At 42.5% G+C, this 20,369-nt stretch overlaps 1 protein-coding gene across 1 annotated transcript in view; it reads right to left on the reverse strand.

Annotated features, from left to right (window-relative positions):
* Positions 1 to 20,369, reverse strand: part of cbl (Cbl proto-oncogene, E3 ubiquitin protein ligase) — a 174,282-nt gene that overhangs the window by 56,583 nt on the left and 97,330 nt on the right. Inside the window, exon 4 of the mRNA XM_067970839.1 lies at positions 13,452 to 13,608. Coding sequence (XP_067826940.1) covers positions 13,452 to 13,608 — 157 coding nt within the window. The remainder of the gene's footprint in view (positions 1 to 13,451; positions 13,609 to 20,369) is intronic.

Genomic DNA, 20,369 nt, shown 5'->3' on the forward strand with positions numbered 1-20,369 from the left:
TACCTTTGGTTCACAAAAATCTATCAATCTCAGATTTAAAATTAACAATTGAGCTCGCATCAACTGCTGTTTACAGAAGAAAGTTCCAAACTTCTACCACCCTTTGAGTAGTTGTAATGGTTATGTCAATTTCAGTTACTGCCCTCCGTACATATAAATAATGTATGAACCCCCTTTTTTATAAAGCTCTTTGCCACACTATCACTCTGCACCATGTTAGCCAACATAACAAATTAGGTTAATTTTTTTGTATAGTGCTTGTTTTGTGATGCTCAACATGAATCAGCTTCCTGCACAATATGGAGTCATGACAGTCTCTAATGAGGAATGATCTCTTTGATCAGTTCAGAGATTAGAATTCAAAACGAAGTTTCTAAGCAACCCTCAGTTGCCAAAACGCAGTCCGCAAGTAAACCAGATCATTTTATAGGGAGATTCTTGCTTTCACAGTCTTCTGCAATTAATTTTCTATGGAAGCATTTAAAACTTTAAATTTTAATAACAGAACTGATCAAATCTTATCAGGATTCAAAGCTCCAGCAACAGAACTCTGCACCTGATCAGTTCAGTAACTTAATGTTTTAATACAACACTTCCACCACTAGATGGTGCTACTATGCTCATGTATGAAAATTTGCTGGTGGCTGAAGTACTAGGAGATTATGATGATTTGCAATATTTCGACTGATCACTGGGCAAGTACCTTGTCTAAAGAAAATTTTTGGTCCCACAACTTTATAGATTTTCGCCGTTACAAAACTCAAGCTATACAACCTCGTGTATCAAACAACCAATAGCTTCGAACTGCTGACAACATACTGAAATCGCTAGTTCCATTAGTTCCTGAACCTGATCTTACTCAAACCAACGTCCAGTAAATTAACCCAACCAGATCAGCCCATCAAATCCTTGCCTCATTTCCTTTTACAATTCCTTTACTTCTCCAAACTTGGCCTCTCCCAATAATGCATTGTTCCCTACATATGCTCAGTACCAATGCATTGTGTGTTCCTGTGCACAGCATAGCATTTTACCAGGATACAGTAGTCTCTCCTGAGGTGGGGAGCAGCCCCCACCCTCTGTAGGTACAATTCCTTTCCAGCCGAAAGGTAATTTGCCTAGATACACGGCTCACTTTGTTCCACATAAAAAGTACAGTTCAGAAATTGTGTACGGGAAGGTTACACAGAAACAGGGATGTAACAGTTCTAATAGAGAGTCCTATCGGAAACATTAACCCATCTTTCTCTTTCAGATCAGAACATTATTCCACAAGTGAGCCTAATGATTGCACCTGCCTGCCTCCATTCAGACACTTTGCTTCTCAGTTTTGTTAGAGAATGATGCAGGAAAAACAATGAGAGTGAGAAGAATCCTTTTTTGTTTCAAAAAAAGGAAAATAAAAAGAGCAAGAACACAGAGGAGTTAACTGAATTAAGATCTGAGAAACGGGGAGGGGGTGGGGGCAATTTAAGCCACCACGGTGGGCAGGAGAGGAGGTGTTAAATTGGTAAATAAGTGAAACCTGGCACCAACCCGCCGCGAACGCGCCTATTTCCGGTTTAACCGCAGTGGGTTTGGAGGCATCTGAGTAACCCGCTCTGGAGAGGTGGGTCCATCATTATAATATTTAAATGAGGCTCCATTCCGCAGATTATGGCAGCCATTTGAATTTAACGGCTGCAGGCTGGTTTCCCACGGCTCAGGAAACCTGGCGGCTAAAGGGATGCGGAAGTTGCCAGATCCAGTAGGTAAGTGCTTTTCCAGCAATGCTTGTGGGCCAGGAGGAGCAGGAGAGCTTCCCCGGCCCCTCAAGCAAATCTTCTGCTGCAATCGGCCGACCCTCCCCACAATCTCTCCCTCCCTCCTTGCTGCTGCACTCAGATTCCCCCCCCCACCCCCACCCCCACGATCTTCTCCAATTGCCGGGGACCAACCTTAGCGGTCCCCGACTGCGGCCTTCTACTGCTGGCTTTCCTGCCCAACAGCCTCTCAATCCAGACCCCACCGGGCGAGAAACAGATTTAAAAAATGCTAATGAGGTCCTGCCATTAAATTCGTTAGGACCTCCACCCCCTCTCCCTCCCCATAAATATCGGGGGGGGGGGGGGGGGGGGAGAGAGAGAGAGGGGGGAAGTAGAACAGCAGCTTTAAATTCTGTAGGTGGAAACAGAATTGTAAAATCCTGAAACATTTGGCTGCAATCTTGCCAACTTAAAGACAATATGCCTTTTGTTGGCCTACACATGGATTTAAAAAAAACTCAAATTCTCTGTAAGCAAATTGTTCTGAACAAACATTTGACAAGTTACCAATATGCAAAACCAGAATTGTCCAAGTATTTCAATCCAATTTCTTCCTCATACAAAGTAGAAGAAAGAAAAAGACTTGCATTTATATAGTGCCTTTCTCAACCTCAGGACATCCCAATGCATTTTACAGCCAATGAAGTACTTTTAACGTGTAGTCACTGTTGTAATGTAGGGAGTGCGGCAGCCAATTTGCACACAGCAAGGTCCCACAAACAATTTGATAATGACAGATAATCTGTTTTAGTGAGGGATAAATATTAGCCAGGACACCGGGGAGGATTCCTTTGCTCTTCTAAATGGTGCCATGGGATCTTTTACATCCTCCTGAGAGTAAAATGGGGCCTCGGTTTAACGTCTCAGAGGTGGGTTCAGGAAGATTACACAGAAACAAGAATGTATCAGCTCCAATTGAGGGTTCCATCTGAAACATTAACTCTTCTTTCTCTTACAGATATAACAAGATGCTGAAATACAGAGCAGACATGTCGACATATAAAAAGGTAGGTTAATATTTCAGATTTCTAAATCTCTACCATTTCTCTTTCAGATGCTGACCAATCTTGATTATGTATTTCCAGCATTTTCTGTCATTGTTCCATATTCTTTTGTGCTGCTGCGCGAATTTTCCATCAAATTGTGACAGTACTTCTGCAGACTGAGGAGTGCACTGTACATGACAATTATCGCCAGATAAAACTTCAAGCAGCAAATCTCACTGGTGATTCAAGCACCGAGGACCCAGAAATTATGATGCAGATTTGCAACAAACTCACTCAGCTTTTAGTCTCCATACATTTGATCCTACTGGTCAATCTCCTGTGACATTGCAGACAGGGAGACAAGACCAAGTGCAGTATTGAGGCCATTCTGGGTTAGGGACGGGAGGGAGAGATGCTGATTGGGGGAGGGGGGAGAAGAGAGAAACAAGAGAGAGACATTTATAATGTTATCAGCATCAGAGACCAGCAAGAACACATTTGCAGAGCTCTACTTTTTCTGATCTAATATGGTACAAGTGAGGCTGAGGTGTGATGGACTCAAACCCCTTTGATAGACAGACAGACAGACACACATACAATTAACAACATGGGGAGGCTTCATTCCCTTTTGGTTGGGTTTTGTGCCAATGCTGGATGTCAGCTTGAAGGCCAACTGGAAACATACTCCAAAACATCAATACTTGAAGGTAGTCACAGTGAAGGATTAAATGACCCACATCATTACAATTTAAGTTTTATGGACCAGCATATATCATGTACATTTAATGTGATTAAAATCATGTGCACTAAATTGCAGGCAAAATATCACCCACAATGCACTTACACTATATTGTGAAATATATTGTCCCTCTGATTACACTCATTTGTGGTCAATTTCCTCCTGCTTGTTCTAGATTTAAATTAATCCTCTGTGTATATGTCCAATCTTGTTCTAGGACTTGCTGTGATATAAACTGCAGCCTGCTGTATCATCAATCACTGTATTGATGTTCATAGAGTATTAAGGTACAAAACCATGAGAGTTAAGTTTACCCGATGGGCACCCCTTCTGGATTAGTTCATTGCTATGCTTATGAGGGGCTCAGGTAACAAACAAAACAGGGAATCACTGCTGGTAATGTACATTAGGACATTTTGGAAATCAGTATTTTAAAACTACAGATACTCTGCTTTGCAAAGTCGGAAGTAGAGTTTAAAGAATTTACAAAGTAGTTTTTTTTTTAAATTAAATTCCCCAAACCTCAAACTATGAACGTTAAGCTCCAAGATTTACAGCAGCAGCTCAACAATACATCAGTAACTGGATTTCACAGAAATATTTTTAGCTATGAACTTCCTCCTGCACTTTCCCCAGGATTTTCATGCCAGTGTGCTCTGCAGCATACACACACACAGCAGAGAAGAGGTTCATACAAAGTTTGAAACTTCACATTTGGATATCCTCACAAAACTTGTCCCTTTGGAACTGTTACGTGCAGTCAAAGGAAAATGCTAAGTAGTCCCAGACATCAGCAAATGTCCACCACAACTTTCTTGATTTTGAGTCCTGCAGAAACAAAGGCCAGACAACCAGGAGACCCCAGGATGATAGCTGACAAAATGTAACAAATTAAACTCATAGCTGCAACACGCTGGTGTTTGATGAATGTTTTCAAAAAGCCTGCCCAAGTTACTTCCATATGGGAGTGCAATGCTGCAGACCTCTTGTTGGAATGTTTGTTTACCAATGAACTAAACCCCAGTCCTATCAATGGTCATAGGTTCTTTGCTAAATGCAATGGCCCTGATCTGGCATCCCTGTGTTCTTTGAGCCAGGGTACAGGTATGGCCATTTCTGTTATAAACACATATTTGCAGAGACTCCAAACTCAGAAGGTTGGTTAATCAAATCTCAATGAATTTCAAACCCAGTTGCCCTAATTGGGGTATATGCCATAAACTAATAATATCACCCATGATGTTTATGTAACTTTATAATCAAATTTCTTGTGTCTCTCGTACTTCACGTTTGCCATCCACATTGCGACTGACGAATGTGTAAATCAACGTTTTCCTGCATTGGTGAAGTGGTTTTTGTTGTTCCTCACTGATCAAGTGTCTATGCATTCCTCCTTTCCAATTGGCTATTTTCTACTTTTGGTATTCACCAGTCATTTAATGCAAAATCTATTCGCCCATTTCCAATTATCTGCCCACTCGCTTTGCAATAAATTCTCTGTAAACTGCCTGATGGTTCCTCACTCACCCCAATTCATAAAATTGGGAAGGTGGGGGGTGTTGGGAAGAGATAGGAGGATGAGCGAGCGAGAAGGGGGAATGCGAGCAAGAAAGACATACATACACAGGCACAGAGTGGAGGATAAGAGAAAGGAGAGTGTTGTGGAGGAGGGGGGGCCTGGGCTTGGATGAAATGGGAAAAACAGGCCTACATTAACTCTGATTCACAGTCAACAAAATCCAATATAATGGTCAAAATGGGTTCTGTGCAGTTCTTGATTTCAAAAAGGCTAGCAAGTTTCCTCTTCCCTGCAAGGCTTATGCTTTGATTTTGGGAATAATTAAAAATATGCATTTGGTATGCTGAATGTTATATGTAGGAGTGGGCTGCCGTGCTTGCCAACAAATTCATAGTATCGATCAGCCTCCAAACAGGACAGTGCTTCACAATTCGTGTGAAAATTGCCTAACCATTATGTGAAAGTCATCAGGACTTCAGTTATTGGATTAATTATGTCTTTTGTTCTGTATACCTTAATGGGAATTTATTTCAGTATTTGATTTGACTAAGTTTGATTGTTAGCTCTAACTTCAAAAGAAAAATAGTTTACAAGAACCAAATTTGGTTATTGGAATAGAATCATAGAATGGTTACAGCACAGAACGGGGCCATTTGGCCAGTCGAGCCCATGCCAGCTCTCTGCAACAACAATCTAGTTAGTCCCACTCCCCCACCCTTTCCCCATAGCCCTGCAATTTTTTTCCCCTTCAAGTACTTATCCAATTCCCTTTTGAAAGCCATGATTGAATCTGCCTCCACCACCCTTTCGGCAGTGCATTCCAGATCATAACCACTTGCTGCATAAACAAGTTTTTCCTCAGTGTATCGGCTCTGAGCCCACCTGAGCGTGCTTTGTGGGGGAAAGCTTACCAATTAAGTAAAGCAATAGAGGAGAATGCAGAGTTTCTTCATTTCTTGTAGTTCAAACAGAATACTTTTGCCTAATTACTGCGAGAGTAATCTTTGGATAAGGGAACAACCTCTAATAAACACTTAATCATGAAGTCGTCTGATTATTGTACTGTTATTATTACCAATTTCTTATGTATTATTAGCCTGTTTAATTGCAGTTATTTTATATCTGGTCATGCTCGATATTTCCAAGCCTTTATAAAACTCAGTACACAATTTACTGCATTTAGGTAAATTATTAGACCTTGGTCACGTGACTTTCTGCAAAGACTGAATCTCGTAAGTTGTACACTTCCTGATTGTGGGGAACAAGGTCCATTCATGGGAAATACTGTACAATCGTACAACCGTAGAAAGAAAAACAGTATTTTAAAGGTCTACGTTGTAACAGGAGAGTTTCACATACTATCATTTGGGTTGTTTTCTTACAGGGAGTTGGGGGCAGGGGAGAAAGAGGAGAGAAAATTCTTTTGGGCAACAATTGAGAATGGAAGTGGATTAGTAGGTACAGCTAAATGACTTCAATCCTTCAAAGGGAAGTAAAATCAAAATGAATTGACCAGAACTTATTCTTCACATTTGATACCCCATCACACCATGTTTCAATTACCATTACTGGTGGCTTTACCGCACAGTGAGTTCCGTGTCTGAAATGTGAGGAAGTATAACTAGTAGAATGTGCATTTACATCGTACCTTTAAATGGAAAAAAATGTTCCAAGGCAGCTCAGGTCTGAAAATAAAAAGGAACAAACCCCAAACCATGGTTAGAGAATAAGGAGAAGTGACCAAAAGCAGGAAGGGACACAAGGGTGGAGGAGGCTGCAAAGGTACAGTGGATCAAAGCTGTGAAGGGTAAGGATTTTAAATCTAATGCATTGGGGGACAGGGAGCCAGTGCAGAGCAGCAAGGACTGAGGCAATGGACGAATGGGACAGGATACGGGTGGCTGAGTTTTGAATGAGTAAGAGTTCTTGAGGCAGGGAGAGGAGGACCACAGCAAGGAGGATGTTGGGGGAAAAAAAAATCAAGCATTGACGACAATAGCAAGGATAAGGGTTTTGTCGAAAGCAGGGGCGAGGTAAAGATAGAAGACAGGTGACACTGCAAAGACAGAAGCAAACAGTCTTCACGATGGATAATGGTACAGCTTGAACTCAACTTTGGGTCAAATGAGACACAAAGGTTTCACACAGTCTGAGTGAGCAGCCAGAGAGGAGGGCAGAATCAGTGGCAAGGAAGTGTATTTTATGTTGTGGGCTGAAAACGATTACTTCGGTCTTTCCTATGTTCACTTGGAGCAATTTTTCATTCATCTACTTAGTCAAGTTGTCTGATATCACAGAGGTGGTCGTGCGGTCAAGGGAAGTGGCTGAGAGGTGGAGCTGGGAGTTATCAGCATACAGATAAAACCTGATCCCTTTCCTGTAAATGTAGCAAAAAAAATAGGGACCAGTGGCAACTCCAGATGCTGAAGTAGAGTAAAAGATGATTGAGTTGAACACTTGATTTCTTCTGAAGATTTCAAAAAAGGTCAGTGGATTTTTCACTGTCAACTAAATTGCAGGTAAACTATTCTACCAGAACAGCTGGTCTCTGCAACTTCAACATAACCATAGTCAGCTACTACAGCTAGAATAATTTGGAGAAATCATCCACCAACATATTATTTAATTTGCACTGTTGGCTCAGTGGCAAATATACCAAATAGTGTGATAATCAGTCAAACAGACTAACAAGGTTCAGTCCTTTGTGTCAATCAGTCCAATATGTCATCTGCGCTCATGCGAGGAACGGCCACTTGGGTAGCATATTTGAGGGCTGCAAAAACCTACAAGAAACCGTACCCACCATTAGTCAGCACCTTCAGGAGAGGAGGAAAGGGGAGAACATTATAAAACAAAGAGATTGCCCTGTAATGTATGATGTCACATGGGTTTATTCAGACACCTTTTGTGGAGGCAAATGATCACATTTCAAAGGTTTTACAGTAACTGCAGTCTCAAAGAAGGTAGGGACCATAAAGAATCAAAAGGAAATAGAAAACAAAAGAATTATGTTTCTATTGGTTGAGACAGAGCAAACAAGATATCTGGTGTAAAGTATCTGCCAAATTTAAAACCACAGCATTCGTCATTTCTGCCCAACAATGCAATAGTGATTTCAAGAATGGTTCAATAAGAGACTCAACCCTCCAACATTACATGCATTATTAAAGTAGATTTTAGATATGCCCTTTCAGATGTTTTTTGTAATCGTTGCGTTTTTCAGGTCACTGTAATGTATACTGATCATAGAGGAGTACTCAATGGCACGAATACAAACTTAATAATCCAGATGATGTTAAAAACCTGCTATCACGATAGGACTTCATGTAAACACTGGATTACATAAGTGAGTCATACCTCACTTATTAGGGACCTGCCAACCAATATCAGTAATGGGATATTTTGGATTTTGGCCACAGCTGCATGCTGACACGATGCTGATCTCACCACATTTTTCTAGTTAGTACACGCGTCAGAAGATAAACTGAAGAGTACAACAGTGCAAAACAGTAACTTGAATTTGCATAGCACCTTCAACATTGCAAAACACACCAAGGCACTTTATAAAGTTGAGAAGGTGAAATAAAAATCAGGTACTGAGCAGGAATATGAGGGGAGGGCTGGGGAGGTGATTGACAGCAGGATTGATGTAGGTGGTTTTAAGGAAGTTTTTGAAGGTCCACAAGATAGAGAGGTTTAGGAAGGGAATCCCAGAGTGCTGGGGCTGTGAGGCTGAAAGCTCTGCTATCAATGGTAGAGGAGAAACAGAGGTCAGAGACAGAAACGTGGTGGAAGCAAGCTGGGACACAGGGATGAAGGAAGTTGTAGATACACAATAGGAAAGGCCATGGAAGGACCTATAAACAAAGTTGAGGATTTTAAAAACAATGCTAGAGGTAGGGAGCCAGTGGAGACCAATCACAGACAGGACAAGCTTGAAGGTCAAGCAGGACACCAAGGTTGTGCACCATAGAGTTGAGCGTGACTAGGAATGTGGAAAGGGGCTTGAGGTGCAAAGTTTCTGGCAGGGGCTGAAAAGGATTGCTTCAATCTTGCCAATTTTGAGGTGAAGAAAGTTCCAGGTCACCCACAGCTTGATGCAAGTCAAACAATCGAACAGCAAAGCAATAGTGATAGAGACTACGGTGGTGGTAGAGAGGTAAAACTGGATGTTGTCGGCATAGGTATAGAAGCTGATCCAATGATTGTAAAGGATTGAGGGAAACACCAGATATGGTTATACACCAAATTATGGAAGGAGAACCCATTGCAGGTAATATACTGACTACTTAGAGACAAATAGAAATTGAACTATGATAGGGAAATACCACAGAAGTGGGCCATGGAGAACAGGCAGTGGAGAAGGACTGATCAACAATATCAAAAGGCCACAGAGAGGCTGAGTAGGACAAGGCAGCCACACAGAATATTGTAATACCTTTGACCAGGGCAGTCTTGGTGCTGTGGGCAGGACAGAAATCTGACAAGGGATTCAAATAGGAAGTGATGGGAGAGATGGGCACAGAATTGGGTGGCGATAACATATTTGAGAACTTCAGAGAAAGGAGAGCTCAGAGATGGGATCTTAGCTGAAGAGGACTTAGGAGTCCTCAGGAGTTTTTTAAGGCACAAAATAAAGACAGCAGTTTGGAAAGGGGAGGGGCAACAATGCCCGAGAAGAGAGAGAGAGTAGTTGATGTGTCCTAGTTTCACCAGTTAAGTATCAGTATCAAGCAACTCCCTCTGCTCTGTCTCAACAATGCGCCTAACCTCAAAAAAAGTGGCATTTCTACTTTTCATGCCAACTATCTTCAAAAGGGAGCAGGATAGGTTTCTGAGAGTGGCCAATCTAACTGCATATAGAAGGTAGTTGGGTAGTGGAGGATACACTGTGGTCTCCTGGAACTTGTTTGATTGCCTTCAGGGGTCAATGAGGAATTTTTCCCCTTAAATTGGCCTAACTTTTTTCCAAGTGTTATCTATAAAGACATAAATCAGTCGAGTTCAAATCCCCAGTAGGTATACTGAATACGCACAGGGCTCTGGTTAGGCTGCACTTAGAGTACAGGGAATAGTATATGCAGCCCTTAGAGTATTATGTACAGTTCTAGTTACCATGACATAGGCAGGCCTTTCAGGCAGTGCAGAGCAGAGCTATAGGCTGTTTTACCAGGGATAAGCTATGAAGATCAATCCGATAAGCTGGGTCTCTTTAGTTTTAGACATGATTTGGGATATCAGCTGATCTCAAAAGGCTTGACTGCAGCCTATCTAACACAAGAGTTTCTATTTGTAAAGGATTTTTTAAAATCTTATTTTGCATGAATGCTACTTCAACTATAATTATCATGCAAAGACCCTTCCCTTCAGCTGCATGAATTCTAATCCTGAATCTTTTTATTCCCAAGTTATTTAGAATTTCTTTTTAACAAGTCACTACATTTCTGCACTATTTTATTTACGGATATTTCCCCCTCCTCAATCAGTATAGGGTGGAGAAGAAACACACAGGCCAGGGTTTTCCACTTCTGTGCTCACTATTTCACAATCTGCCACCCATTTACTTTAACTGCGGGAAAACATTACAGGTTCGTGTACAGAAGCAGAACACCTTGGCCAGAATGGGGAATTTGTGGAAGAGTCAATTTTAGGGTTTTTTTGAAATGCCATTTTTTAAAAGATTCTTTATCTTGAAGAATATTAACACAGGATATCTCTCCTTCAACTCAGCCTCCTTGTTCCCATCTAGCAAATCAAGAAGATGGGCAAGACAGGAAAGCAAGCCCATTGCATCCACTGCCACCTGGGAAACTTGGCCCATCTGGAGGTGAATGGAACACAGCTGTAGTGTCCTTGGCCCACCCACATTTGAAAATACAACCCTGGCAGGTAACAGGGGGCACCATTCTGCATGTTTGTCCTAATAACAAGTTGCTTAAATAAACTATTTTATTTGGCATAACAAGATTGCTCTATGCAATATTAAATTACTTTCTCCATTTTTTTCCATCTTTCCTGCTAGGTTTCCTCCAGGCACAATGATGAGATACAGTGGCTGAGGCTCCTTAATTCACTACAGATATTGTTTACATGGTCCCAAATCAGCAGATAGCTAGTATTAGTTTCCTCCCCTCCTAAATAAAACAAACACAAAGAACGTAGGTGGTTCCATGCAACAGCAGGACCAAAAATATAACCCGAACACACACAATCAAAACTATGGGGAATTAACTTGGGTCTCCACACCATGACTTGAGTCTTATGAAGACAGTGGGCTTCCGGCTATACTGCTGTGAACTACAATGAATGAAACAGAAGAGCACATCATTGGGAAATCAATAATGGAAGTTGTAGTAGGATCTAGTCCATTGAATAACATGAAAAACAAAACTGGACCTGTGGCAGTTTGCAACTTTTGCAACAATTGGCACAGGTTCGGTTATCAGAGAGACAGATGTAGACAGTGTACTCGAGGAACTGACAATCCATGCCTGCCAAACAGGATTGCATGGCTAATCTTAATGTAACTATTCAATCACATGGGGATGATTAAATAACTCCTGCTAAATCCAGATGTGTCCACAGCAGCCAAGAGGTTCTATCTAAACTCAACAAAAGGACTCAACACTTTTTAAAACTCTTTTGGGGGGCAGGAGGAGAAGAGGAGGAGGCCAGTAATGGATTAGAAATGATGAGAAAGTTTTACTCCTTGAATGTTTTTGTAATCTTCCAAGTGTCAGTTTGCACACAGAAGCACTGGACACAATGAAAGAACATGAAAACACAGATGATTTGGACAATCGATTCTAAAAAGACTTAAATATTCATAAATAGAACAAGATCAAAGGGCTTGGGTAGTTTACATGTAGAATAATGGATGCTTTGGAGTGTGGTACAGATCGCCATAAATGCATGTTGGCACAATGCACGAAGGTTCAGAGGGCAAACTTACATAGAATTTTACAGCACAGAAAACAGGCCATTCGGCCCAACAGGTAGGTCAACGTCAGTGTTTAGGCTCCACACGAGCCTCCTCCCACCTTACTTCATCTTACCCGAACATATTCTTTTATTCCTTTCTCCCTTCTGTACTTATCTAGCTTCCCCTTAAATGCATCTATGCTATTCGCCTCAACCACTCTCATGTGGTAACGAGTTCCACATTCTAACCTCTCTCTGGGTGAAGAAGTTTCTCCTGAATTCCTTATTGGATTTATTATAAGTGACTATCTTATATTTATGACCCCTAGTTGGGGTGACAAGTGGAAACATCTTCTCTACGTCTCCCCTATTGAACCCCTTCATAATTTTAAAGACCTCTATCAGGTCACCTCTCAGTCTTCTCTTTTCTAAAGAAAAGAGCCCCAGCTTGTTCAGTCTTTCCTGATCGTTGTACCCTCTCAGTCTGGTATCATCCTTGTAAATCTCTTTAGCACTTCAACAACATAGCACATTGCCAATCTCTATTGCCTGTTACTTTTCACAACATTAAATGTTTAGATTTGTGTTTATTTTTGTGTTGGCAGTGTCTGTCGGTGTGAACAATTATCCAAGCACCCCATGTTGCTAATGAATGATGATACTCACACTGCATGAGTACCAACTCTCGTGCTAATACTTTAAATTTATAATAGAAAAATAGTTTACAATTCATTAGCAAGAACCTCTATGGCCTGTATATGTACGAAACTTAATCATTATTGGAAGCACACACAGACTTTAACAATTTATTTGCACTCGACATATACAGCAGCCTGCTGGGGAAATGATCTGCATCTATTTGCACTCAGACAAATAGAAACAAACTACCTTACGGAAAAATATTTCACATTTCATAATAAACCACTTTTACAAGAATGAAGGAATGGAATTATCATCTAAGGAAGTAATCAACTTCTAGGACTTTTCTCACTCAACTCCCTCATTTCAATATTGAAGAAATCTTTAATTTTACCCAATTAAGGCTACCAGCCTTTGTATTCTCCATCCGCCCCCCAACTGAAGGAGTTAACTCTACCTGAGGTACAGTTCTACAGGCAATAGCAGCTCTCTGGTACCTTGCCTAAGTGGCTATTCTTCATGTCTGAACATAGAAAGCGAGTGTCAGCAGGCCACTCTACCATGAGGATATCACAAACCAGATCCTGTCCTCATCAGATACATACACATTTTCTACAGGGATCACCGGATAGCATTCAGGAGCAGGAACTCTGTCTGATTTTTCTGCCTTGCTGACCCATGGATGCTGGGGCTAATTGTAGCACCCCAATTCCTGCCCCGATAATTGAACCTGGGACTTTCTGGTTGGAATGATTTAGTGTTACATTATCCAGTGCCTTTACCCACTAGGTCATCAGAAGTGTAGTCCTCTCATACTTATGGTCATATACAGATGAACTTACCTGAAAAAGTCGAGTAAAAATGTCAAATTCAAAGACAGAGATGAAGTCATTACACGTCAGATCGATAGTAGATTTCAGGGCCATGGCCTCCAGACCGGAGGTGATTGGATGAACATCATGTAAGGCTTGTCGAAAAACCTTCCAGTGAACGATCGTCCTGACACAGGGAGAGACACAGATCAGTCACAGTACAGATTACAAAATGCAACAGTATGGAATGCAGCAGGTTCTAGACTAACGTAACGCCACTCTGATCCACCACAAATATGTCTTCATTTACAAGATACAAAAGTGCCAGTAGTCCTGATTGGCTGCCTTCTAGCAGTACCAGTCAATCCATTTTACTGTTATTTGGCAAGCTATAAAATGGTGTTTATACTATTTATTATAGGAGCACAGCTGAAAGTGGGATGCACGGTTCTCCTGCTGTGGACTGCACAGACTCCACTGTGTAAATGACCCTACCCTCAGAGGAAACTGAAAGGGGAATAAACTTGTGGGCAATAAATGTTACCCCCCTCAACTTGTGTCATAATGTACAAACCATCCTCAGCTCCCAGGTTTCCACATAAACCACTCTTTATCAGCACGAAAGTGTATCGTAGAGTTACACTTCTGGATTTTCCTTCCCCCCCTCCCTATGAGGAAGTGCCTGACCTATACACTGTGATTCTCCACAACTGCATAACTGAAATTGATCATTTGCTGTGCAAGAAAGTTAGCGATCATGAAAATGACCACACATCCTGCTAACTTGTTGCAGAACGTGCTGGAGCTCCAACACAGAATAAATGCAGCTTGTAGGGTAGGTCAGATCCAAGCTTATGGTCACTGTTCCTTCTAAGCTGCGTGCGTGCGCGGCCGCGCAGCAATCTGTTGTGGGCTGCGCACTTAAATATTCCGTCCGCACACCAAACCAGTGCTCTCAGCCCGTCTCACACTGACCAGTCCCCGGACCCCAGGCCCTTCTCCAGCTCTGCCTCCCCAGTCCCCAGTGCTCCAGCCCCAGGTGGGCTGCTCTGCCTCTGGTGCTGGGGAGTGTCCAATCCCGCGACCCAGGCCCCGGGAGGCGGCGGATTCTAGGTCTCATTTTGTTTTCTTCCTGAGCCCCTCAACTTCATCTGGCAGCATAATGTTGGTGAGTGGTGATTAATTGCCCTGGGAACCAACAGGAAGAGAGCTCAGGCCAGAGGGCCAAGGGAGCAGCGTGTTCTGCACCAATCGCGGTGCTTGAGGGGTGGAACCTGAGTCGGTGAGTCAGGTGAATTTGTGTGAAGCCCTGTTAAACAATTTATCTTTTAAAAGCTAAATCTAGATTTCTTTCGTCAAGAAAACTGTTTAACATTTGTCAGTATTTTGTTTTCCTGGAGTTCCTATTATGAGTTTCAGACACTTTAGTGCCAAATGAACCAGGTGTTTAAAGGTCATTCATTTCCCTCTTTCCATGTGCTGTTAGCTAAAGGTTGAGAGATTGATTTCCCCCCTTTTTTGATATTTAGAGGGACAATGTCTCACCTTTTCTGTGCCTTTAGTAGTTAAAAGTATCATCCTTCCTGTTAGTCTTGAGTCACATTCTGTACTGGGGGAAACGGCCGTCTACTTTGGTGGCTTCTGCCTTTAAAATTCTCATCCTCTCGTCAAACCCCTCCAAACCCTGTCTATGGCTGTAACCTCCTCCAGCCCTACAACCCTCTTTTTATAAGGAGAAACTGTTTTCAGTGACAGAAGGGTCAGTAGCCAGAGGACACAGAATTAAGGTGATTGGCAAAAGAAACAGAGGCGACATGAGGAAAAAACACTTTACGCAGCACGTTGTAATGATCTGGAATGCACAGCCTGAAAGGGTGGTGGAAGCAGATTCAATAACAGCTTTCAAAAGGGAACTGGATAAATGAAGTGGAAAAAATTTCAGGGCTATGGGGAAAGAGCAGGGGAATGTGACTAATTGGATAGCTTGTTCAAAGAGCCAGCACAGACACGGTGGGCCCAATGGCCTCCTTCTGTGCTGTAAGATTCGGTGACTATCCCGCGGCTCCAGCCCCAGCCGCTGCATTGTTTACCGCATTGCTAGGAAACGCAATCAGCGAGCAGTTGATTGGAAACCAGACCAGGAAGTAAAATCGAAACTGATGAGTTTGTGCCCGGACCCCAGGTCCTTCTCCAGCTCTGCCTCCCCGGTCCCCAGTGCTCCAGCCCCAGGTGGGCTGCTCTGCCTCTGGTGCTGGGAGTGTCCGAGTGTCCGGAGGTCCGAGTGTCTGATCCCGATCTCAAGGACCAGGCACCTCCGCCCAATCAATCAATTAGAGACCAGGCACCTCCGCCCAATCAATCAGAGAGACCAGGCACCTCCACCCAGAGACCAGGCACCTCCACCCAGAGACCAGGCACCTCCACCCAATCAATCAGAGAGACCAGGCACCTCCGCCCAATCAATCAATCAGAGACCAGGCACCTCTGCCCAATTCAGCTTCACACGAATTCACCTGATTCACCGACTCAGGTTCCGCCCCTCAAGCAGATTGGTGCAGAACACGCTGCTCCCTTGGCCCTCTGGCCTGAGTTCTCTTCCTGTTGGTTCCCAGGGCAATTAATCACCACTCGCCAACATTACACTGCCAGATGAAGTTGAGGGGCTCAGGAAGATAAAAAATGAGACCAGGCACCTCCGCCCAGTGATGAGGGGCCCATACATCGAGGCAGCCAAAACTAATGAGACCGGCAAGATGTACAATTGGAATGCAATAATTTGTTAAACCCTACTGAGGATTCAATAGAGGGAGGGGGAAAGGGGATGAGAGCTTTTAATTAAACTGTTCCCTACCCCCAAATTCGCATTGACTGATTTGACAGCTGTTTTGTATTTCTGACTCAATTTAAATATTCTGATTGATTCAAACAGAAATAAATTGTGTGCAGTCATTAAGCTGGTTCAACAAAAAGCTAATTGGAATTGTTCCCATTGGATAATTTTTAATAAAATATAATGAGACTGGTCTGCTCAATTCTAGTGCAACTTAAGAAATCCATTTCATAAATTATATAAACTTATCAGCCAATATAACATTAAATTGTTACAATTATCCATTATTTTGTACATTTGTTCTGTTTGTTATTTACTCTGAACGATGTTTTCTAAAAAGATTTACTATTTAAAGTTGTGATTTTTTTTACGGTGGCGCACACAGCCTTTATATCGGTGCACAAACCCAAATTTATTCCGATGGCTGAAAAAAATTAGAGGGAACCTTGCTTGTGGTCCCTTATCCAGATCAAGTGCAAATACAAATACAAATACAGAGGTTCCATGTACAACTCCCATTCAGTACTGTTTTAGCTGATCTTTGATGAAGCAGCAATTGCAGCATTACAAATTAACCTCAGCACCCCCACCCAGGGTTTCCAGTCCTGAGTGATATCCAGTGATGCCTACAAGAAATGCATGGACCTCAGGTGAGGACAGAACCAGGATTGACTCTGATGCCCTCCACTGTCAAATAGCCTGCTGACACTTATTGTATAAGCTGACACATGAAGAATGACCGCTTGGGCAAAGTACCACATGTCAACCAACATTCATGGAACCAATGCTTTTAGTAGTAGAGGGGAGAAAAATCGATGGAAAAAGCATTTAAAATACAAATGCAGTAGAATAAACTGACTTAACTATACCAATTAGGTAGATTGAGTTGATATTGTTGTATATTACAATTCAGCACTGACATGCACAAGAGACAACATCTACAGCTTTGAAGATGGGAGCTATGCAATTAGATGTATGTTGCAACTTGCAGATATCAGTGCAGCAACAGCAGCCTTGACTGCTGACATAAAACCAGGTGGCACAGGATTATTCAGATCAATGACAGTCCTGGTGGCTGAGAAAAGAGAACAATTTAAGTTTTCAATGGTTCAAATAAGTGCCTGGATCTGATGTCATTTCAGTTGCATCTAGGACATAGAATTTAACTGACAAGCAATTTTTAAAACAAAAATATCCCAGGGACAGGTGTGCTTTCTAAACTTTGGATACCCATGTCCAATCTACACACACATTTCACATCCGAACAGTATTTGCCACTGTTCACTGATCTTATCATGGAACACTTGTGAGCTCAATCAGTCTGCAGCAGCAAGCAACACAACAGCACTGAAAGTCAAAGCACTAACTTGCTGCTAGCTTACTACAGTGCATAACAGTCCTACAAGGAAAATGCAACACTGAACTTGGCTTCAGGTAATGAAGCAGAGCAGGTTGACAACATGAAGGTCAGAAAAAAGTTCGGGATATGTAATCATAGCAAAATTAGTCGTACAGTTAAAATAAAAAAAATAAAAACAAAGTTGATTGATTAGAGACAGGTGAGCTATGGAAGATTGAAAGAAGACTTAGAATGAATAAATTGAACAGATAAGTTAGCTACAGCAACAGTGGGAAATATTAAAATGGGAGACTGGTCCAGATAGTCCAGGAATATTCCACTGAGGAAAAAAGGTGCAGCATTTGGAATCACGGTTCTGTGGATGAACAGTCAGATTAGATTGACAATAAATGCTAAAAAGCATACAAAGCTTAAAGTAGTGACACAAAAGAATCATAAAAATGGTCATATACAAAGAGAAATAAAAAAAGGAAAGGAGAGCTGAGAGGGAATATGAAAAAAAAATATTTGCAGCTAACCTATAGGGAAATAGCAATGGTTTTTGTAAATACTTCAGGAAAAAGTCTCATTAAAGATGGGGTCAATCAAAAAATTTACATAGGGAGATCATTACAGTAGATGTGGAAATAGCAGCGATGCTTTGAATATTTTGCTTCATTATTTGCAGAGAGTGAAGAAAGACTTAATTTATTTAATACCCTGCCCTATCATTTTATTTCCCTTGAAAGCAACAGTCTACATTCATATAGCACCTTTAATGTAGAACAATGTCCCTAGGTGCATCACAGAGGTGCAAGAGAAAAAAATGGATGCTGAACCAAAGAAAGATACTGGGAGGGGTGATCAAAAGTTTTGTCAGAGAGCTGTGTTTTAAGGATGGTCTTAAAAGGGCGGTAGAGAAGCAAAGGAATTTAGGGAAGGAATTCATGGGGTCCAGACAGTGGAAGGCACAACCGTCAATAGCGGGACATAGGCAGGAAGGAATGCCTAAGAGATTGGAGTCAGAGGAACAGAGAGTTTGGGTAGGGGTGGGGAGGTTATAGCACTGAAGGGGGTCACAGATTAGGAGGGATGAGACCATACGGGATTTAAACACAAAAATGAGAATTATAAATCTGAGGCTTTGGAGGACCAGATGTGAGGAGAGGGGATGATGGTCAAACAGGACTTGGTGCAGATTTAGAATACAGACAGCAGAGTTTTGGATGAGGTGAAATTTACAGAGGCTGAAGGATGGGAGGTCAGCCCGGAGAGCATTGGAATAGTTGAGTCTGGAAGCAACAAAGGAATGGATGAGCCATTGCTGGAGATTCTCTAGCTACAATCTGGAACCAAACAAGGGCAGTCCCCACTGAACTGGACAACGGAGGAGAGGTGTTGAAGGAGGATGATGATGTGGTCGATTGTGTCAAAGGCTGGAGAGAGGTCGAAAAGAACAGGACAGACGATGCACCATAATCCCAGCCACAAAGGATAGAGTCATAGAGTTATACAGCACGGATAGAGGCCCTTCGGCCCATCGTGTCCGCGCCGGCCATCAAGCCCAGTCTAATCTAATCCCATATTCCAGCATTTGGTCCGTAGCCTTGTATGCTATGGCATTTCAAGTGCTCATCCAAATGCTTCTTGAATGTTGTGAGGGTTCCTGCCTCCACAACCCTCTCAGGCAGTGAGTTCCAGACTCCAACCACCCTCTGGGTGAAAAAGTTCTCTCTCAAATCCCCTCTAAACCTCCCGCCTTTTACCTTGAATCTATGCCCCCTTGTTATAGAACCCTCAATGAAGGGAAAAAGCTCCTTAGTATCCATCCTATCTGTGCCCCTCATAATTTTGTACACCTCAATCATGTCCCCCCTCAGCCTCCTCTGCTCCAAGGAAAACAAACCCAATCTTCCCAGTCTCTCTTCATAGCTGAAGCGCTCCGGCCCTGGTAACATCCTGGTGAATCTCCTCTGCACCCTCTCCAAAGCGATCACATCCTTCCTGTAGTGCGGCGACCAGAACTGCACACAGTACTCCAGCTGTGGCCTAACCAGTGTTTTATACAGCTCCATCATAACCTCCTTGCTCTTATATTCTATGCCTCGGCTAATAAAGGCAAGTATCCCATATGCCTTCTTTACCACCTTATCTACCTGTTCCGCCGCCTTCAGGGATCTGTGAACTTGCACACCAAGATCCCTCTGACCCTCTGTCTTGCCTAGGGTCTTCCCATTCATTGCGTATTCCCTTGCCTTGTTAGTCCCTCCAAAGCGCATCACCTCGCACTTTTCCGGGTTAAATTCCATTTGCCACTGTTCCGCCCATCTGACCAACCCATCTATATCGTCCTGCAGACTGAGGCTATCCTCCTCGCTATTTACCACCCTACCAATTTTTGTATCATCAGCGAACTTACTGATCATACCTTTTACATTCATATCCAAGTCGTTAATGTAGACCACAAACAGCAAGGGCCCCAGCACAGATCCCTGTGGTACCCCACTGGCCACAGGCTTCCAGTCACAAAAACAACCTTCGACCATCACCCTCTGCCTTCTGCCACTAAGCCAGTTTTGTATCCAAAGTGCCAAGGCACCCTAGACTCCATGGGCTCGTACCTTCTTGACCAGTCTCCTGTGCGGGACTTTATCGAAGGCCTTACTGAAATCCATGTATACCACATCCACTGCGTTACCCTCATCCACACGCCTAGTCACCCCCTCAAAAAATTCAATCAAATTCGTCAGACATGATCTTCCCTTGACAAAGCCATGTT

Source organism: Heptranchias perlo, chromosome 33 (genome assembly GCF_035084215.1).
Source record: "Heptranchias perlo isolate sHepPer1 chromosome 33, sHepPer1.hap1, whole genome shotgun sequence".
Classification (NCBI taxonomy): Eukaryota; Metazoa; Chordata; class Chondrichthyes; order Hexanchiformes; family Hexanchidae; genus Heptranchias; species Heptranchias perlo.